This window comes from Stegodyphus dumicola, chromosome 2 (assembly GCF_044657685.1).
Source record: "Stegodyphus dumicola isolate Sdum_Otavi_A_Nest chromosome 2, ASM4465768v1".
Classification (NCBI taxonomy): Eukaryota; Metazoa; Arthropoda; class Arachnida; order Araneae; family Eresidae; genus Stegodyphus; species Stegodyphus dumicola.
Window position 1 is genome coordinate 142,946,019 of NC_140769.1, and position 23,451 is coordinate 142,969,469.

Consider the following 23,451-nt stretch of genomic DNA (forward strand, 5'->3'; position numbering starts at 1 on the left):
ACATCAAATATTAAATTTAGTTGAATTTATTACCCAAGAATTTACAAAAAAGAACGGAGTAGCGGCATGCTTCCTCGATTTCGAAAAAGCTTTCGATCGAGTGTGGCATGCTGGCTTACTTCATAAGCTATCTAACTTCCTTTTACCAAATAGCTTTATTAAGCTTATGCATTCTTATTTTAAACATCGTACTTTTCAAGTGCACTGTGGTGAAGCAATCTCTTCAAAAAAAGTTATTTACAGTGGAGTAGCTCAAGGCAGTGTTTTAGGACCGAAGCTTTTTACAATATTCATAAATGATATGCCTCTACCTTTTCATTCTAATATACTCAAATATGCTGACGACACAGTCATCCTCACCAGTTCACGAAGTCCAAATAATGCTTTAGAGAAACTTCAGCTCCAAGTCAACATTATTAACAAATTTTGTCAAGACTGGAAAATCAAACTAAATACTGATAAATGCTGCGTAGTTCTCTTTCGCAGATACAGAAAAAATATCCCAGTGAATATAAATATCCGACTCAATAACCAAGATATTCCTGTTGCCAACTCCTATAAATATTTAGGTGTCTATATTGACAAAACCCTAACTTTCAAAGATCATATTCAATATGTTACAAATAAGGCTAACGCTGCTTTCATTGCTCTCTACTCATTAATTGGAAGAACCTCTAAGTTAAACCTCCGTACCAAGAAAAATATCTACATCTCGCTTATTCGACCAATAATCCTTTATGCAGTTCCAGCCTGGGCTACTGCCCGAAAAATAGACAGACAAAAATTAAATGTACTTCAAAACAAAATCTTACGTAGCATAGTGAACGCACCCTGGTTCGTGCGAAATTCTCAAATTCACAAAGACCTGGATATCAATCCAATTCACGACCAAATCCTAATTTCTGCACACAACTTCTTTGAAGATATGAGAAATTCTCCCTATGAAGCTATTAAATCGCTTACAGACTATGACCCTACTATTGAGAACGTAGTGAAAAGACCTCGAACGATCCACCACAATTCTAAGTGGTGGTAGTGTATATAATGTATATATATATATATATATATATATATATAAAATTACTATTCCTTTGCAGTTACTATTCAAGAAAGATGAACTTTGCAAAACTAGGACTTTATTTTTCATCGATGAATTCTTCGTTTTACTACTTATTTAACCAAGATTTTTACTTTTTATTTTTACTATTTCGTATCGTGTGTTTTAAAATCAAAGTTCGTGGTAACACCAAGTGCTTACTCTCACTCATTAGCCCTAGTGAGCTACATGACCTCATTTTCGCCTTTTACAGTTTCCTATTCATTTAATGATTATATCGCAAGTTTAGAAGATTTTCAAGTGTTTCAAAAGACATTAGACTCTTAAATTCACAAATAGATGTTGCTTTTACTATGTTCGAACTTTATTTATTGCCAAAAACTACAAAAACTTCATTTTTCGAACTCTGACTCCTCGACCAATCTAAATACCGGACGCTGATCACGTGTTCCTGCTCTTCTTGACTCACGCAGAAGCTTAGACTTTCATTTCGCTTCTCGCCACCATTTTCGTATATAATCACCCATGCTATGCCATGATATGCAATTTAGCAAAACTTATTTTATGAGTTCTCTCATTTATTGATCTCGCCTTCAGGCATGGTGTATTTTAAATACACCTCTTAAATTTTTAACTTTATGGCCTATGGTAAAATGATAATATACTGGTAAGAGCTCCTAGTAGCTAAAGCCAGCAGTAAAGATATGATCCAAGATCCAAGAAGCAGGAGACATGAAAAATGAGCAATGCCCTCGCCGGAACCTGAACCTGGACCTCTCGAATATGCGCCGAGTGTGCTAACCGTTACACCACGAAGGTATGCTGGAAGGAGAGAATCCTCTGTTATAGTTGACAGTGTTCAAACTCTGCTTTCAACTGTCAACTGTATTAGCAACACCGGGTGTGTTGCTTCTCTCCATCGAATGCTGAAATGTTATACATTTGTGGACGTAGGTGTAATTTTGGAAGGAAGATCATCTTGCGCCAGTTTAGCAAATATGTAGTCAAGATTGTTAAACCAAGAATAAAAAAAAAATGTTTACATCGGCAATGTCTTCATTGCAACTATACAGATGTCGTCACCGCCTACGATAGATATAAAATATGTAGGGTGTAACAGAATTAATGGTCACAATTAAGGGGTAACTGCACTTGGCAAAAGTGGCAATGACCGTTTACACCGGCAATGTCTTTATTTTAACTATCCAACTGTTCGTTGTCGCCTGCAATAGATATAAAATATGTAGAGTTTATCAGAATTAACTGTTACAATTAAGAGCAGAATTACCGGTCACAATTTGAACATGACAAAAGTAGCAAATTTCGTAATAGAATGCAATGGAATATGAAATGTGAACGAAGAAACACGGTAAATACGGAGAACATGAAGAACGAAATGTCGTTACATTTGCAAGAACTGTTTAACTCAACGTCCATCGGTTGCAGTGCATGAATTACAACGACGACGGAATGATTGGCATACACTTTGGAATATACCCAGTACGTCCCACATTCTTCTGCAATAGCGGCATTAACTCTGGCGACAAGATCTTCAGGAGAATTAATCAGTGTCTCATAAACCAGATTTGTTGTTATTGTGATAAATGTATTGCAATTGCTGCTCGTTCGAACCGCTCTTATATATTCCTCAAACACTATTTGTACTGAATGAGCGTGATTAAAACAACTTTTCGTTTCCATGGTCTTCGTATTTAACTGTATTTCGTCTTCACGTTTCACATTCCAACACAAACTGCACTGCGAAAATTGTTTTACTTTTAAAACTTTACCTTGTATCTTTTAGAATTTTTCTTTCTTTTAGAATGTTCTTGAGGATCATCAATTCCTCTACATCCAGTATATTTTAATTTAAAATGAAGTTAAAAATTTGCTGATCATGAATCCCTCCTTCCTCCTCGCATCCGCCTCGATCTCTTGGAATTATTTATGGTCGGCCTGCATCAGAACTGAACACCAGATGAGCGAGCTGACAGAGAGTTCAGAACAGCCGTCGTTCACCCCAAGCGTGCTCGTTACGTCATCCAGGGAGAAGAATCCGCGTGGAAGGTTGATTAACCGGCGTGGTGGCCTTGCCAGAGACGAGACGTTGGTCTTCTTCCTCCGCCCTTTCCCAGAGACACTTCCCGTAACGAGCACATGCGAAAAAGATCCATCATGTCTCGAAAAACAAATGTGCTGAGAGAAGGACAGTTAAAAGAGGTGAACCATGCCGATATGTTACATTTCGGAAAGAATTATTGGGGTTCGTTCTTCATTTCAAGATACGGATAGCAAGTTTATAGATTTTTTCAATGACCGGCAATTTGATAAAACTAAATTAAAATTGATATACCGGTACTTTTTCTTTTAAAATGTACTAAAAATATGAAGAACAAATAATACAGAAGCAGACTTTTCATTCAAAATTTAGCAGGCACTACAAAAAGTATCTGTAAATAAATATTAATTTGAACATAAAACAAAAACATGAAATTATATAGCCCATATATAAAAACATTTTGAATTATTGTTAATAACTGTTAAGGACGCAGCTCTTTACCACGAAAATACTGAGAAAATTTCTTCAATTACGTCTATAATTATTGAACACATCAAAGTATTTAATTTCTTTTCGTAAGAAATACTGAAATTTTCAAAAGGATTGGATTCATAGGATTGAGCGATTCCATTCAGTGACACTTGTAAGCTCAAACCCAGGGCTGGTACTAGGCATTTTTTTCCGCCTGGTACAACCTCAGTGGCTTCAACATTCTGCAACTAAATATATCCATAAATTTAAAAATTCTGCCGGCCGGTACCGGCTCTGGTGCCGACCCTGGTCAAATCTAATTAACTGTCTACAATAATTTGATGCAAAGTGGTAATCTGTCGATAGTTCTGGAAAGACTTACTATTCATACCCCCCCCCCAAAAAAAAAAAAAGAAAGAAAGAGAAAAGAAACAAGCAATCCGAACATTTAAGATTCCTCATTGTAAATGTTTGGACAGAAAAATTCGTCTATCACCTTCTGCCATACTATTCGAAGGCATTGTACATCATCAGCGCGTCCTTTTCTTTTAATGTTTCACAGGCGACTGCCCTAAAGAGTGGATAACCTCATTTCTACCCTTGTAATGCCTCTCTCGTAGTGGTTTCTTTTATTTTGGCGAGAATATCATTTAGTCAGGTTCAGGTGGAAATGTAGTGGAACACCCAATGTTTACTATAAGTAATGTAGGTATAGTCCCACTACATTTCGGTTTATTGTTAAAATTAATATTCAAAATAGTACATAGTATAATATAACACATAATATAACAGTATAAATAATATATCGATATTTTGTTGATATCATATCTATTGGATATAAATATAGAAGTTATAATAGGTATAATAATAGTAGGCTAACAGTCATAATGTGTTAACCAATTACATTATGAGTGTTGTTACGTAATGGTTACAATCATTTAGTCACATGAACTCATACCCGTTCAGTATAGCAGCTATTCCAGTACTATCGCCAACGTCGTAGGATATCCGCAACATTATGGGATCGCGCATTATCGGGAAAAATGATGCATCATCAGCATGTATCATCGCTTTTTCCAGAGTGCTGGACGCGGATGATGCTTTATAGGCGGCAAATCCAATGATTCTTTAAAAAGTGCGCGCATCATAACGTAAGTCTTGTTAAGGTACCTCCTGCGACGGTGGCGATGGGAGGTAATGGAATTCCACCGCAATTTTTTGATATGAGTTTATGTGCTTGCGAATTCTATGCTAAAATAAAAAAAACCATTGCGAGAAATCCATTACAGTAGACAGCAGGTTATATAGTTTGCTTTCAGGAGGTTTAGGGCGTGTGTTGCGGAGTATCACCAAAAATGGAAGTGTTGATGGTGCACAATGCCTTCCAGTTATTCGGCAGAAGATGGTAGATATGGCAGGAAATTATATTGAGGGATTGTAAATATTTGCACATTGGTAATAAAATCTTTTCAGAACTAACGGCACTTTGCCACTACTTTTTATCTAACCCTTGTAAGTTTGATTCAGAAGTCAAACAACAAGCCTTGTAAGTTTGGTTGAATATCATCTATTTCTTCGGCAGTAGGAAACAAAATGATGAATTAATGACCATGAAATATTTTATGAAATCATAATGTATTACAAATAACTTCTGTCGAAATAAATCCAGTCAACATTGTTCAGTTTTGGTATTGGACAACAAAATTTCAGAATAACACAATGACAGATAAAATACGCAAAGTTTCCGGCGTCACATAAATGTTTTGCAATCAATACATCTTACAGATATGTAGTGACAATACTACATAAATAAATTTGAAAGCCTCGTTAGAGAAATCGCATGCATTTTTCCTCGTCTCTTGAAGTTATAAGGTACTTCTCCTGCTTTCCTAGCGTGCCTTCGTGGTGTAGTGGTTCTGCACGCTGGCCCGGTATTCCAGAGGTCCGGGGTTCGATTCCTGGAGAAGGCGATTGCTTATTTTTCATCTCTCTGGCTTTAAAAAATTATTTAATGTCTCTACAGTGGCGCCCGAACTAAAAGGATGTTGGATGAGATTTCTCCACACCCAGTATTTGGCGATTGGGTCCCTTAAAAACCCCAGTCACCCTTTAAAAAGGGAAGTACGTAAGGTATTTCTCCCGCTTTCCTAGCGTGCCTTCGTGGTGTAATAGTCAGCACATTGAGCCGGTATTTCAGAGGTCCGTGGTTCGATTCCCAGCGAAGGCGATTACTCATTTTTTATCTCTCCGGCTTCCAAAAATTACCTAATGTCTCTACAAAGTGATGTGATAGTTAATAAAGTATTTTCTCCCTTATTTCAGCATGCCTTCGTTATGTAATTGGAAGCGTAGTCGACGCATATTCGAGAGATTCAGGGGTCTCGGCAAGGGCATTGCACATTTTTCACTTCGCCTTCTCCAAAGAAAACCTAGGCCGAGCTAAAAGGTTGTGGACAGTAATGCGTTACCACCAGGATCCGGCGAATGGGTCCCCTAATTCCTAGTTCCCCTTTAAGAGGGGAGTATGTCAGGTATTTTCTCCTTCCTTTCCGCAAGCCTTCGGGTGTGATTAGAAGCATACTCGACGCGTATTCGGAAGGTCCGAAGTTTGAATACCGGGGAGGGTATTGCACACTTTTTTAAGTCTCCAGCATCAAGAAAACCTAATGACTACAAATTTGCTGAGATATGTTTAGAACTGAGTATGACTCAAGAAAGTCTTGATCCCAAAGAAATAAACCAAGCTTGGGTCATGTGTATGCTCATTCGTCTCCTTCCTATTATACGCTGAAAGGATGGCTAAAACAATCTAGGCTGAGAATCCATGGAAACACTCATCAATTGGATCGATCGGAAAAGAAAATACTGCCTTCTCCATACCATGTCTTCTCCGGGATTCAAACCCGGGCCCTTCCGTACCGTAGTAGGCTTCCCTAACCACTATACCGTCCTGGCGACCTTGTATGTATAATAAACTTTGCACTGCGCTGTGTTTAGCATTACTAAGAATGTTAAACACAGCGCAATCCAAAGCTCATCCAAAAGGCGAAGCTCACATGGACCCAACTACTCCGAAGCCGCTCTGAACTAACAACTGAAAAACTGATGCTGTCTCCGTCTTATATAGTTTCCTTCCGACCGTCGAGAAATCTCTTACTGGGAGGCATATGAGAGCCGGATACGGTTACAGTTACATACAGGGATCAATTACATTTATTCCGTCACAATACCAATTACAGTTATACGGGGACTGGACCAAAATGTTGCCGAATGGTTGCCAAATTTGGCGACTTTTTGCCAAATCTAGCCACAAAAATCAGTCAACAAAACTGTCGCCAGCTTGGTTATATCTCGCCCGTTTGGTGAGATAGCCGTTTACTGAACGTTAAATAGACTTGTCTCTTATAATGTTATTTTTCCAGCAGAGCATCGTCTCTTTCAAGCATTTCTTGTTACAATATACAAAAAATAAAACAGTGTCACATGTAATTTCACTCAAGTTACTTATACATACAAGGTCGCCTAGACGGTATAGGGGAGCCTACTGCATTAGGTCTTCCTCATTCGTCAACAGCAACTGAAAGAATATTTCTAGCAGTGACAGAAAATAAGAATAAAGTAAGAAATCAGTTAAAAACTCCTTTGAAGAGCAACTCCTTTTGACAAAAGAAAAACGAAAACATTCATGAGTAACACATTTGGCTATTTCTTTAATTTATTTAACAAATCAGCTGAGAATAATGACAGAGAACTTGCAACTTATATTTTGAAAGTACGAATACATGCAATTAGTATATTAAATATATAATGAATCTATACAAATATAGCCCCACAAGTTGCCAAATACATAAAACCGCTTAACAGTGGTAGTTTCATCCGACTTTGAAAGCAGCTTATAAGCTATTTCTCCCGCTTTCTTATAGCATGCCTTCGTGGTGTAGTGGTTAGCTCGCTCGACCGGCATTCGAGAGGTCCGTGGTTCGATTCCCGGCGAAGGCATTGGCATTGCTCAGTTTTCATCTCACATGCTTTCAAAATACTTAATGTCTATACAAGCTGAACAGATCCTTCGCATGCCCGTTTTTCGCTTATGCAAGTTAAATCCGTGCCCGTTTACCTTCGAAAAACTTTCACGAAGGCATTTCTTCCCTTAAATAACTCTCACATGCTTGTCATATTCAATAACTTAACCTACACGAAAACAGGATATGAGAGAGCTAATGAATTTTGTCATTCTTCTTTTCGTTTTTGTCGGACAAAATGCTAATTTACCAAATTTATACTAAATTCATCTTTGACAACATCATAGAAATAGTGTGAAATGCATTAGAGAAAGTGAAACAAAGTCAGTTTATTTTTTTCAGAGTTAGTATTTTTTTTCGCATAAATTAACATAAATATTTTTGCTAGGTGGTCACTTTATTTCAAGCAAAACTCTCAAATTAATGTTAGAAGATTCAGGAGAATTTCATTAGTGATTAGAATTTCATTAGAAATGGAGTGATCTACTAATGAAGTTTGACCATACCTCTATTATTGCACGAACAAGAAGAAAACGCCGATGCCTATTAAAAATGAAGACATGAAAAAGAAAGCAAAACTGACAGCAACCCGAAGAAGATATCTTCTAACGGGCGAAAAGTGTCAAGAGAGCGTGAAAACAAAACTTCTGCCCGTATAATATATCGCTGCGACACATATCATTACATAGACTTAATGAAGTGCCTGAAAAAGACAAAGAATGATATCAAGCCATTAAGGGTGATAAATGGCGGCGATATTTAATTAGCATCGTCTCGCGTGATTATTACAGAAATTTAAGCGTAATTTATATGTTGAATAGCGTCTCCGATGAAGCAATAATTAACCCATAAACGTCATTTCTTTTCTAAGCCAGTGGGTTTCGAACTTTGTCGACTTAAGAAATCCAACTATAAGCCTCCCTCCGTGAAAGCCCTACTTTTATTTAAAAAAAAAATAAAATTTAAAAAAGCGTTGAAAATATAGCAATGTTATGAACACTTTATGCGAAAAAATGGAGAAACGTCATTGTGATTACAATTTTTAAGCGTAGCAATGTTATGAACACTTTATGTGAAAAAATGGAGAAACGTCATTGTGATTACAATTTTTAAGCACAGCCATGTTATGAACACTTTATGCGAAAAAATGGAGAAACGTCATTGTGATTACAATTTTTAAGCACAGCCATGTTATGAACACTTTATGCGAAAAAATGGAGAAACGTCATTGTGATTACAATTTTTAAGCACAGCCATGTTATGAACACTTTATGCGAAAAAATGGAGAAACGTCATTGTGATTACAATTTTTAAGCGTGGCAATGTTATGAACACTTTATGTGAAAAAATGGAGAAACGTCATTGTGATTACAATTTTTAAGCACAGCCATGTTATGAACACTTTATGCGAAAAAATGGAGAAACGTCATTGTGATTACAATTTTTAAGCACAGCCATGTTATGAACACTTTATGCGAAAAAATGGAGAAACGTCATTGTGATTACAATTTTTAAGCACAGCCATGTTATGAACACTTTATCCGAAAAAATGGAGAAACGTCATTGTGATTACAATTTTTAAGCGTAGCAATGTTATGAACACTTTATGCGAAAAAAATGGAGAAACGTCATTGTGATTACAAGTTTTAAGCATAGCAGTGTTATGAACACTTTATGCGAAAAAAATGGAGAAACGTCATTGTGATTACAATTTTTAAGCATAAAAACTAATTTACTTTATGTTACTGTATATTTCGGCGTACAATGAACACTTTTAATAGCAAATATAAGATCGAAATTTACGAGTGCACATTATACACCAGATATAAAAATGATAGGTTTAAAAAATAAGGAAGAGATGAGCATTACAAGAATTACATATCTACAGGTATTGAAATGCTGTTTTTTTAAAAGAAATGATAACCTTATGAACTTAAATATTTTCATTATCGGATAATATGAAAAGTTCGTTACATTCGTCTTCCGTTATACCATTGATTGTCTTTCGTCGTCAAAATCACTGTTACTCCGATTCATAAATAAATAATGATCTTTTATTCCATCTAGAAATGTTAAAAAAAGTATCAGATAGTAACAAAATTACATTAAACGCATTTTTCTGTTTCTGTTTAAAGAAACAGAACCGTTGTTACTTAACATGCAATGATATATGTTAGAATTTTAAACTGTGGTATTTGAACGCCTTAAAGAAATAATCGATATTCTTCATTAAAAGGAAGAAACTAATTTTTACGATTTTTATGAACCCTCAAAATATTAAATATAGTAATGTTTCTATTTATGTATTATTTATTATGCATTTTTATATATTGTGAACTGTTTTGAATAATGTAATTTTTGCATTTATTAAAGATAAACTGTTCTGTTGTTACAAACTGTTCATATAAAATGTGCCTATGCTTAAAACTTATAAATTTCTATTCAATACAGCCATAAAAATAAGTAAAACATTATCACAATTGAACATTTGAAAAGATATACCCCAAAACGTATCTACTTGATTTCTTTAAGCAAACTTGAATTTAAGTTAATTTCTTTACTCAAGATTCATAAATATGAAACAAGTGTGAAATAAAATCCTTAAATTTACATAAATCTATTTATTTTATTCTAATATTTAGCTAAATATTTATAACTTTACCAGATACTTTGGTATTATCGCTTTGGTAGAAGTCGCCAAACTGTGGCAATCGTACGCATAACAATTCTTTAGGTAACTATATCGATAACTGTGAGTTTGAAATAAGCAACGCCATCATTTTCGTACATATCATTTGGTGGTGTTAGAATATCTAAAGGCAAGCTGCGATATTCTTGGTCTTCAGCTTAATTTAGAAATATATGACTGTGGGATTTGCCTACAAACGAAGAACGTTCTGTGACATATTTGTAGGAATATAACATTTTGCCACAAAGTCGAGAATGATCAGATTCGTCTTTCATGATGCTGTATTTTGAAAACAGCATTTTGGAATTGCAACGTGAAAAAGTGTTACGAACAAATCGGTATTCGAAGCGGTAGTTGGTTTGAGAATAGTCGTCTGTCGTTTACTACAGCAGTCAGATTTATATACTACTGGAGTGAAGAATTAACGAGTAGTACTCATAGGGAAAACTATGCTCATAGGGAAAAGGAATAAGTCATATTATAATTGATAGAAAAATGATATTAGCAATTAACTTGTCAAGCATTTAGATAGCTAGAGTCAAGTTCATTTGATTACATTAATTAACTCAGTATTCAAAACTTAAAAAAAAAAAAAAAATCTGTAAGTAACGGAAGAAGGGATATCTTTGGGTGAAGGAAGATGCGAAGTTAAGATTTAAATAACATTTGATTTATTTTTGGGAACAAGCAATTTATTTTTAATGGATGATTTAACAATGCTTATGTATCCTGGTTTACATGCAATTAATTTTCTTAGTTATGTGAATGAATATGGCTCCAAAATTATGTCCGCCGAAACGTTGCGGACGAAAACATCGTTAAGAAAACAACGCAGGGAAAAACGTCGTCGTACAAAACATCGTGGGAAGAAAGAAAACAAGAAGAAAACATCGCAGTTCTAAAGCATCGTTGTACAAAATATCGTCATCGCGGCTAAGATTAAAATAAAGCGATTCAAAAACTTCACAGTTTAAAAATATCATCTTCGTAAATACCGTGGTAAAAAATAAAGCACCTACAAACCATCGCATGACGATAATACCGCAGACATGCGTTTTTCAGGCTTTAAAAGTTTTAAATGCATATTCGCATAATGAGCTGCGATCGCAAGATGGAAAGAAAAATATTTTACTTTTATACTTCAAATTTTTGAATAAATTTACAAATTTTTGCTGAAAAAAAGAAGGATATTTAAGCATTCAACTGAAAATAAGTTGAAAAATAATGCTATGCAGAACAATTAAAATAAAATTTTAAACTTATATAGTGAACTAATAAAAACCATTAATTAATTAATCTCTTTCTAAAGTTTTATTGGTAATTTTTCGTGAAACATATAATCTAAAATGATCAGAAAAAAGGAAGGTGAGTAACTGCATGTGGTTATTTCTATTAAAATTATTTAATTAGCTATCAGATAATAAAGTTATGTTAACCGCTATAAGTAGCATTTTTTTTCTACACGTTTTCACTTTTTGAATGCTGAAGATTCCATCTTAATTTTTCAGCAAAATTTTGTTAGTTAATTCAAAAATATAAAAGTAAAAATATTCTTCACTCTTTATTACACACAAAATCATTACGCAAACATGCATTACAACATTTAAAGCCTAAAAATGGCATGTCGGCGATACTATCGTCATACGATGATTTATAGATGCTTTATTTGTTACCATGATATTTTTAAACCGCGGAATTTTTTAAACACTTTATTTTCGAAGGCGATATTTTGCACTACGATCTTTTAAATTGTGATGTTCTCTCCTTGCTTTCTTTTCTCCCACGATGTCTTGTACGACGATGTTTTTCGTTGCGTTGTTTCCTTAGCGACGTTTTCGTCCGCGATGTTTTTAGCTCTAACCCGGCAAAATAGGACTTAATCGTGATATCACTGATGTTCTTCGCTGCGTGTCGTCTCTATCTCCCTCTTTTTAAAGTACTTAGATCGTTTTGTTTTACGCTGACAGTTTCTGAGAGTAGTTTTGCTATCTTCCCTTAATGTGTTGAGACATTAGGTATTTTCGAAGCAGGAGTGATGAAAAATGAGCAACGCCCTCGCCGGGAATCGAACCACGGACCTCTGGAATACGTGCGCAGCGTGCACACCACTACACTACGAAGGCATGCTAAGAAGGGAGAAATACCTTATATACTTTCTCTTTTAAAGGGCGACTGGAGTTTTAGAGGGCCCAATCGCCAAGTCCTGGGTGTGAAGAATCATCATCCACCATCCTTTTAGTTCGGGCGCCAGTGTAGAGGCATTAAGATTTTTTTGGAAGCAGGAGAGAGGAAAAATGAGCAACGCCTTCGCAGGGAATCAAACCACGGACCTCTGGAATACACGCCCAGCATGCTGATCACTACACTACGAAAGCATGCTAAGAAGGCGTGAGACATACCTTATAAATGTACAAATTTAAAGGATTTATTTCGTTAGACCGTAATTTGATAAACTCATGTCCGTTTAATCGGAAGTTACCTTACCCGAAATAAAGCCAGTTATGTTTCATTTTTTTTAAGAGCTTTTGCTTCACCACTACTACGTCATTCATTCCGATAACACCAGAACCTAAAAATGCCAAACCGCGTTTGACATGGTTTTTGCCACCTGTTGCTAGCTACGCCGGAAAAGTTGAACGAACTCTTCACAGAAACAGAATAGTTGTGCTTGCCCGCCGGGGTAGACTTCACCCTTTACTGCAAACATGCCCAGGAATGCAGCCACAGAGGTAAGAAGCCTCATTTTTGTTTTAAGGTCAATCCTATTTGCGAAAACCGCCACTGACCCCGTGACGCCATAACCCAGGAAATTCACTGATTCAATCGTCTTCCCTTTGCAATAAGCATCAAAATAACATCAGATGCGGGATTCACAGTTAACCGCAATCCAACTCGAGAATGGAAAAACATAATGCAATCAAAATCTAGATTAACAAGTCCGGATTAACCTGGTGCTGTCTGTGGGAAAAAAAGGGGGGGAAGTGGGAATAAAAGAAAAAGAGAATAAAGCATATCAAATGAACAGTTGTACGGAAAATTCGCATAGAAAATCATCGCTTTGACTGCCTGTATTAAATATACATATATTTAGCTTCTCAATAAATAGGAGTGCCCTGTCCAAAATAAAAACATTTTTTGGAAAGACTTCGTTAAAAGCGTTTGTAACGCTCAAACTCTGAATGACGCATGGCAGAGGTAGAGACTTTCCAATTTTCTTCAGCAGGAATATCTCTTAACCGGGTTAACGATTCTAGGATTCATTTGCACGCAAGTAACTACTATTCCATTGATATACGAGATAAACCCTTCACGGTCCACTTGCAATGGGAATCATTATTCCAGTATTGTTCTCTTTCTTAACTGTATACTTCCGGTTGCAATATTCTTGCTACATATTCGTTTCTAGAGCGAGCAAGAGTGGCAGAAAGTACAACCAGTTGAAGAATCCGTTTAAAAAAGTATTCTAAGGGACACAAATTAAAATAAAGAATTAAAAAAAAAGAAAGAAAATCTGAAAGTTTCAGTTTTTAAATTACGTCCAAAGGGGTGTTTTTTTAACATTTTGTATGTTAAATTTATTTATTAAATATCATGTTCTTCGCACTTAAACCGTAAAATTCAGTTCAAGAGCAATATCGCAAAATAATTTTAAATTGTGCATATCTTTAGAATTTCCGATACTGAGTCTCACGCGTTGGAGATTAAAACGCTTTTTTCTGCACAACATGGCTCGCTTTGAAATCTTTGAGTTTGTTAATCGAAAATTCGTTTTACAAAATATGAAATGGGTAAAAAAAAATTGCAAATTTCAAATTTGAACTAACCAGATGCCCATATTCGCAGTAGGATTACTTTATTCAAAATTAGATGGCTCTAGGTAGCGTTGTTTTATCAAAATGCGAGAAACATAGATACATTTATGCAGATTCTTCCTTATTTAATTTCTTAAAATATAACACAGATCGATAATATTGGGTGGCAACAGTTTGAAAAGTGAAACGGACATTCAGAGTGATAACGCAAAATCGCAAAACGAAAACAATAGTCCCTCAGGGATAAAGCCAATTTGGACTAATACAAAATAATAAATAAAATTCTAAACGCAAACTTTTTTTTTTTTTTTTCTTCCGAAAAATCAGACCTTAGCAACAACAAAATTCTAAATGCATGAGGTTACTAATTGTTTTCAAATGAAATCCATTTAATTTCTTTTTGAAAATGCATTTAAATAATTTACGCTCAATTTTTTTTTCAATTACTATTTTAAATAGTATTTCGACTGTAATTTCCACTAAATAATTTTAAAACTTAATTTCAATAAATTGTATTCGAATCTGCAAAATAGAAAACAAAACATTCCTCTTTTCCTACAAATTTTTAACACGTTTTTTGTCAAATCTTTCAATTAGTAAATTTTTTATTTATTAATTAAAATATTTATTACTTAATTTTGCGAGCAATTATCTAATGCCTCAAAAATGTAAGACAAAATTTTAAAAGCGGTCACTTTTTTTCCATTCTAAGCGGTGGTCTTCATAATCTAAGATAGAGACGAAAGAAAACAAACCAAAAATTAGTGGTTTTTTTTTTTTTTTTTTTTTTTTTTTCTTTCCCGCCTTAAATGTTTAATTCGCCGAGAATTTTTGTTAATCATTATGATGACAGTATGCGGTATGTAATCTGTCGAGACGCACTGCTAATAATAGGAGAAAAATGCCATCATTGTTTTAAAAACAAGAATGACGACTAAGTATTTCTAAAGATTCGTGTGAATTTCTTTAGCTTAAAAATCTTACAAGATAAAAATTTTTATGAGAGCAAATTTAATATTATCGAAACAGGAAAACAACGAAAATTTTTAAAATCTTTTCAGAGAGAAAACTTCTTAAAAGAGTAAAATTTTCATAATATTGTTACGGATTTTGCATTTATTTAGCTATTTTTAGTAGAATTGTAATTAGAATTGTTTTATTTTCCCGTGTAATGCAGCGCGTGACGAGTTTTAAGACAAAGCTTCGCTGAAAAAGTAAAAATACAGGAGCATGAGTATTTTACATTTAATAAATAGATATCTCGGAATTGTACTCTTTTGCTTTCCAGATACCTCAAAAAATGCCAGAATGTTTTCGTGCATGATTGAAAAGCTTATAAAGGCCGGGAAAAAAATGTCAGTTCACTTGTTTTCTAAGTTTTTGCTGTTGAGTGCAGCGAATTCGCGGTGAGATCGAAATTAGCTTTATCTGGATTTTGGATTGAGTTCTATTTAACTTTTTAATAGTTTAAAATATAACTAGTGTGTGATATTTTGATATTGTACGAATATCTGTGAGGAAAAATTTCAGCATTTCGTTTTATTTCTTGTGATAAGAATAAATTTTATTCCGTTTTATCAGACTTGTGCATTCTATTTATTACGAACCCGTCTGCGCGCAACAATACATTTTCGATGTAAAGAGAATAATCTTTCACAGGAACATGAAAATTTTGCCATACGTCTAGAGAAGGCTTTTCAGATTTTTTTTTTTTTTTTTGTCGTTATGCTACCATGCATTTACCATTTAAGCGACTTTTCAAGTTTTATGACTTTACGAAGCATAAGGGTTTTGAATCATCTTCCTTGAGAATTTCGCGGCAACTTACAATGTTAATTTTCTTTCGCTATTGTAAGAATGATTCTTAGACAGTCTTCGTTTATTAAGATTCGTGGTTAATTCTTAGATTACGATATGCTGTTGTCGCAGTTTTTTTTTTCCTCAGCTCCACCATATGCAAATGTAAACAAAAGACTAATCCAATCAGCCAAGGGGGAATAAAAGAGTTTTATTTAATTGTACTCATATTCGAATGCATTTTAAAACATATATATGTATGCATTTCATAAAATTTCATGGAAGTACACAGTGTGGATTCTCTTTCAAAATTGTAAGATTCAAAAAAAGGTTTCAGATTGTAAATGTATAAGCATTTTTCTGTAGCAAGTCCTCGAAATTATTTTTTTCGAACTTATGATAGATTACTCTTAATTTTTAATGTCATAAAGAAGTCAATCAACATATTTCATGGAAGAAATAGCTGTAAAATTTTCCTGTAACTTAAGATCGTCTGTATTTAAATCTAATATTTTACATTACACGACAAAAATTACAGAAAATAAAATCTGAAAGATTTTATATTACGCGAACCTAAAGGGGAGTTTATTTCAACGTTTTGTGCGTTACCTTTATTTATTAAATATCATGTTCTTGGCAATTAAACCATGCAATTCAGTTCAACAGCAATATCGCATGAGCATATCCTTAGAATTTCCGACACACAATCTCGCTCACTGGAGATAATTTTTTTCCCGTACAGTGTTGCCATTACTCGTTTCAAAATCGTTGAGTTTGTTAATCAAAAATTCGCCAAAGTTTTACAAAATATGAAAAAGATGATAAAACAAATTCCAAATTCCATGTTCGGTCTTCCAGATCCCCATATTCTAGTGGAGGACAACTTGTTGAAAATTTGATGTCTCTAGGTACCGTTGTTTTTTCGCAGAACGAGAAACATACATACATTCGTGAAGATTCTTCATTATTTAATTTTTTTAAATATAACACAGGAGGATAATATTTGGTGGCAACAATCTGAAAAGTGAACCGACATTTAAAGTTAACCAACACAAAACGCCAAAACGAAATTAATAGAACTTCTGGGTTAACGCCCTCTGGGCTAATAAAAGGAAAAAGCAATGTAATGATTACATATATCATATGTTATGTGTATAATGCAATCATGCAATCATTATAACGCTATTTGGTCGTGTGCTTAATATGAAACACTTATGAATTAATTTTAATTTATTCAGCAGTAACAACAAAATTAAAATGCAAGAAATTTTGTAGCTGCTTTCAAGAAAAGATCATCATTTAGAAAAGAAATAACGACAAACCAATTGAAGTAGTCTTGCTGTAAAAGCACGAATTTGTTTTTGGATGATTTAGGAAACAGTCATGTGTCATATCTTCCTTTAAGGGCAGACCAATTTTATTGGCTTGTGTAACGCAAGTAATCATGTGTCATCTGAATTCATGACGCACATACCAATTAAATCAGCTTTCATGCAACAGACAATTTATTTTTACGAGCGAAGAAAATCTCAGATTACCTTCCATTTCGCTATTTTTTTTTTCTGGATACACATAAGACCTGTCCGGCAGAGCTGAATTTTAGCAAGAAGCATAAACTTTTTTCATAATTCAGGAGTCAAAATAAAACACTAACAAAACAACCCTGTCATAAATACGAAGCTAGAATGCCACAGAAAAAAAAATCTCTCAACAATTAAGATTCTAAAAGATTAAATTTTAAATAAAACGATTTTTAGTTTTTTTCAGACAATTCTTATTTAATGTACAAGGCAGTAAGTTTAAGATCCAAGGGTTAATTATTTCGGAGTACCTAAGTTTAGTACTCTCTACCTACACAACATAAAAATAAATATCTGATAAGGATACCACATGACTTCCTTGTACGACCTATTAAATTATACATATTTTTTGCTGTACTTCATTTAAGCTTATTTCCTCGAATTTCATCGGAGATATATTTCTCGTCCAATGAATTGAGTTCTCATTTCGCGGCAAGGCAAAAATATGTAAAAACTCAAAACACCTTCAGTAAAAATTGTAAAAAACAGAAAAACCTAAAACAGCAGATACAGTTGATAGCAGTTTGAAAAACATTTTTTTTACAATTAAAATTATGGTTTCTACGTCTAAACAAGCAATTCGCTAAGCGGGCAGGAAGACAAAATTTTCGGTGCACAATATTGTAAGTAAACTTTTGGTCCCACTGTGCAAAAGGAAACCGAAGTTGATGCACTAAATGACTTCAAGCAATTTTCCAAGATGGCAGGAAGACGTTAAAATTAAAATTTCTTACCAAGCAAGCATCTACATAATAATTTATTGGCTTTCTTAATAACGTTCCACAAACAATCTGCAGATTTCGGTAAGCATCGAACCACACCAATGTCTGAGTAGTTAAGACCGTTAAATTCTAGTAGTTCAACTTGCCTTCGAACTCAAGCGAATGAATGTACTGCTTTGATGTTTTCGTGGTCGTTTCCATGTGCAATATGAACACGAGCCAGATTTCCCTAAAATGTCCTCCACAAAGGCATTTCTACCGTTAGGCAGATAGTCTTCCTGCGCTTTGTTATACATAAATAATCTAACATAACCGTTACAGGGTTTCGCACATATTGTTGTTTGTCTACTGTACAACCTGTTTCTTATAATCTTTTATTCAAAAAATTTTAAGAACGAACTTCCATAATAATTTGAACATTGAAAATTTTGCTGTAATCTTTTGAAAATGATGATTACTGTTAGATTGTTTGATTTTCAATGGAATAAATTTCAAAAGAATTATTTTTTGCAGTTTTGAATTGCAAGTTCTTGAAACAAAATATTTTTGTTATTTCAAATTTCAAGCGAACATGGCAAGATGCTAAAACAATAAGTTCTATTAGAAATTTAATTATAAAACATTACAAAAGTGCTAAAATGTATCAGAAATAATGTAAAAATCATTAATATAAGTGCTCTGCTGAATTTACCGTTAATGAACGATGGGTATTCTGTGGAACAATTAAAAATCATATTCCACGCTAATCCCAGGGCGGAAATGAAGATTGCTGCATTAATATAAGATAAAGACTAGTAGAAATTAGTGTATCGTTTTGTTGCTATTGGTTTAATTACAGTTTCGATTTAATTCTAACTTGATAAAATATTTTATTTTTTTATTTTTGCCTTTTTATAGTTATATAAGTGTCTTATGTCAGAGTTTTGAAATGATGTACTTTGGATACATTTTATATAAGAATGTTGATGTTTTTCGGTAGAAAGGGAAAATGACCTTTTTAAAAAAGGTATTTATACAGGAGCAGTTACAAATTAAAATTATAATTTTATCTTACATTTATATGCATGACATAGTTGCAGATCCGGTAATGTTTAAAAAATACTCTTCTTAATTTCTTCAATAAAATTTCCTTGGGATTTTGGTTTTTCGACATTTTGTTTTTGTGATTGCTTCAGAAGAGCAAATGCCATTGAAATTCATGGGTTAGCTCTTAATAAGTTGAATTTGCAGAGAACTTCCTTCTAGGATTAGGAAAATCTATTGGAAAACATAGAAATAGTTAATTCGATTCAATCATTTTAAATTCTTTCTTCTTCTAGTCATTTCAAAACTTTTTTAAACCGAAATTATAAACTACCCATAATTTAAATCGCAAATAAAAACTGCAATCGATTTTCAGTTTATCGAATTAATGCCGGAAGCATGTCCATGATCAACTCGGAGTCACGGTTAATTCGAGGGCAAACAAGCACAGGGACTAGGAATAACACATATTACAATTAACAGAAAAATACTATTAAGAGTTACCTGTAATTTTTAGCAGCTTATTGTGAAGAATAAATTAATTTAATTGCATAAGTAAAATCTTTATTGAAACTAATAGAAACACACTAAGAAATCTGAAGTGGGCATCTCATGAAATGTACGATCTATTAAATTAAAGACATATTTTACTGCATTTAAACTTATTTCATCCAATTATTCTGAAACTGATCCTTGAAGCCAAGGTGGAAATGACATCAAAAATTGCAAATTATGAAATTAAAAATATAATGGTCAATTTTTGTCATACGGAAGTAAAACTTCTTGTACCTTTATTTTTTCATAACGAGTAAAAAGTAGTCTCATATACAAAATTTCGACGTTCTACGGCTAATCGTTTTTGAGTAATGTAAAATACATATGTAAGTGTACGTACAGACTTTACGAAAAAAATCCATTTTAGATTCACTTTGATCCATTTACAATTCTTTTGGAATGAAGAATTTTTCATTCTGTCCGTACGCATAAATGTTACGAGAAAAAAAATGGTTCAAATGGATTCGAGAACGATCAAAATGGATATTTCCGTTGAAATTTTATAACCGAATTTTTTGCGATTACAATTCTTTGCTTCCTTTAGCTCGTACAAGGAAGTAAAAATAGAAATATAATCATCTCTGGAAATGAAGAGATTCATATATAAATGGTATTAAAGAACGGTAGGCATTAAAAAAAATTAAGAGTTTTTTTTTTTAAACATTGCAATGACAATTACGTACAGGGTCCAATTTGCGAAACCGGGGGGGGGGTCAAGGAGCAAACCATATGATGAATGTTCTCTCTATTTTTTAAAATGTAGTAGATGTACTGATGCAAATTATATTTCATATAAAGTATTTCATAAAATAAACTTATAACTTACTATTTTTCTTTCCAAATAATCTAAACAAACAAAAAGTACACTTCTCTTTGTTGTATGTTATGTTTTAATTTTTTTAACGGATTGCATAAAATATAACCTTACACATTCATAAAAGATCTTGTACTCTACTTCACGAAGAATTTTGGACAACCCTTAATTAAATTATAGATTTATGATCAATCAAATATAATTAAATTTTTTATCATTCCCATAGTGAAGTATACGAATAAATTACATTCGAACGTGAAAGAAAACATTTCTTCTGATGGTTCTGCTTCTAGTTTTATATTTTTATAACCTCGAACTGGAAAATATTCATAAAACTTCATATATTTTAAAGAATGTAGAAGGATTTTGGAGGCCCAAGGCACAAGCCCCGTTACAGCCTGCTGAAGTCAGTTCCTGATTTTGCAGGCTTATTACATTTCCTCTGATCGGTAATGGAAAAATAAATTAATTAATACTCAAATTGTAACTGAATTTGATCTTGAACGGTTAACTTAACTAACGAGAGGGTTTAAATGATTCATTCCCCCCTCAAGCAAGTATTTCGAATTGGTCTACTTTTTCATATGTGATACAGTGAGTGAAGGAATGGAGTAATACCTAGACTTTTCGAGACGGTCTTGATGCGATGAAAGAATTGAAAGAAGCCAATTGTTCTGAACTCAAGCCACCCGAATCGCGCTTCGAACCGCAAAAAGACCAAAAACATCGAAAAAAAGAAAAATAAATAAATAAATAATCTCACTTACTTGAGAACTACTTTGGCCATGGCGCTTCGTCGATGGCGGCTGCTGAGAGAAGTGTCACTTGACTTTCTTAAAAAAGAAGTATTGCATTAAAAATTCCTGGAAAACACACTTCAAATTGTTAAAAACCGTCGATGACCTTTTTTCGTGCGTGTGCTGGGAAGACTCAAAAGTACCGCTTCTTATTCACCGTTATTGCTCGCAAGTGGAACAGACTCCGTATCCACAGCTGGTTCTGGAACAAGTACCTCAGAAATTAGAAATATAGAAAATTGGAGAATTCTTCGAAAAATTCTTACTTCACAATTCTTCACTTCGAAGCACCGTCGACAAAAATGGGATGAAATGCACTTTTAATATTTTAACAAAATCGGCCAGTTCGTCAAAAAATATATTTGCGACAGGTTATTATGTAGTTTGGAGCTGTTTCTCCGAGATGCAATTGTCTGGCGATGTACCGTCTGCTAGGGAAAAGATACCGGTTGCTTCGGAGCAAGTTCCACGTGACAGGTCAGAGGCGCGGGATCGTTAGAAGAGAGAGAAAGGACTTGTGCTGCCACCGAGCGATCGGCAGAGTGTGGCACGCGTTTCGGAAATGACCTGATACTCCAAACACGCGTTAGGGTTGCTGTCGAACGAAGGGATAGGACAGCGGTAAGACTTCCTCGCCCTCGAAGATGTTGCCAAAACGACTAAACGCCGGGTTTAGAACAAAAATATTCTATTGTATGAAAACGGATCCTTCGACGAAATTCTGAACATTTTATCAACTCCATTTTGTATTAGCGAAAAAAAGAAAAAAAAAAAAAAAATTTTTTTTTAGATTTCTCTTTTTGCACTGTTTATTATATTTATGCTACAGTTATCTAATATATCTATTTATATCTAATAGGAACATTTCGACTTCATATTCCATATATCTAAGAATTAAGGAATAAATAAAAACTTACTTCAAAAAGAAATCTTTAATGACATTTCAAATTTTTACAGTGCTTATTGCTCTTAGATTAAAGTTGTCTAACTTTTTTTTTATTAATTTCCCATTTATAAATTACAAATTCTGATTTAATTAATTACAAATTCCAATTTTTGATTTCCGCAGTAGTACATCTTTAGTATCTAAATTTTTTTTCGCCTTTCCTAGGAGATAATCTAATCATTTATAAGGTATTTCTCTCGCCTTCCTAGTGTGCCTTCGTGGTGTAGTGGTTCTGCTGGGCGGTTATTCCAGAGGTCCGTGGTTAGATTCCCGGCGAAGGCGTTCGCTCATTTTTCATCTTGCCTGCTTCCAAAAAATATCCTAATGTCTCTACACATAATCCAGATTTAATTAAATTTTTAATCTTAGTAGCAATAACACAGGATTTTACTTTTTAAGTCCTTTTAAAATAAATTATGAATTTCCTTAATTTTTAACGTTTCTCTCCTTGTATTTCTTTACAAATTTTATTATCTGTCTATCCTTATATATAGACGATTTGATTTCACTAACTTTACAGACATGTGATAATTTTTAAAAGAAAAATGAGATATTTGCAGTCAGGGCCGGTAGCATAATTCAAAAGTGCACATCAGTATCGACACTGAGTGAGGAGTTTCAAAAATCGACCAATGGTCTTCTATTTCTCTTGTGATGCTGAATCTTTGAAACTATGAATATGAGCGTATATTTTTGTTTACGTTTCATTTTGCATTTGTTTCTCAGTTATAAATGTATCGCGTATAAATGACGCTGTCATTTTAGTTGAAAATCTCGTAGTGCTTTCATTTTATAAGTTTATTTAATCGTTAACATTTCACTTTCGCGAAACATATCACGCACTGATATTCAGATTAATGTTCCTGGCATATTATGACTCTTCATATCGAGAAAGTGACTTCAACTACAATTAGCTTCAATATTATGAGTTTACTAACACCTGTGGATTAAGAGAATTCAAGGGCATAATTTCTTTTGATTGAGCTGAGAGTAATTGGAAGTGTTACAATGAATCTAGTATTTTCCTATCTGAATCTTTGCATGCCTTTGATTTTGAAAGTTAAGTTGCAAAATATATATTGTGAATGATCTGATTATACCTATTGT

The 23,451-nt window shown here is 33.8% G+C and overlaps 1 protein-coding gene and 1 non-coding gene across 2 annotated transcripts in view; one reads left to right on the forward strand and one right to left on the reverse strand.

Moving 5' to 3' along the window:
* Positions 1–21,931, reverse strand: part of Hmgcr (HMG coenzyme A reductase) — a 206,407-nt gene extending 184,476 nt beyond the window's left edge. Inside the window, exon 1 of the mRNA XM_085811156.1 lies at positions 21,369–21,931. Within this exon, the coding sequence (XP_085667282.1) occupies positions 21,369–21,388 (20 nt within the window). The 5' untranslated portion in view covers positions 21,389–21,931. The remainder of the gene's footprint in view (positions 1–21,368) is intronic.
* Positions 7,514–7,586, forward strand: TRNAA-GGC (transfer RNA alanine (anticodon GGC)). Its single transcript has one exon. It is a non-coding gene; the product is annotated as a tRNA-Ala (tRNA).
* Positions 21,932–23,451: the final 1,520 nt, after the last annotated feature.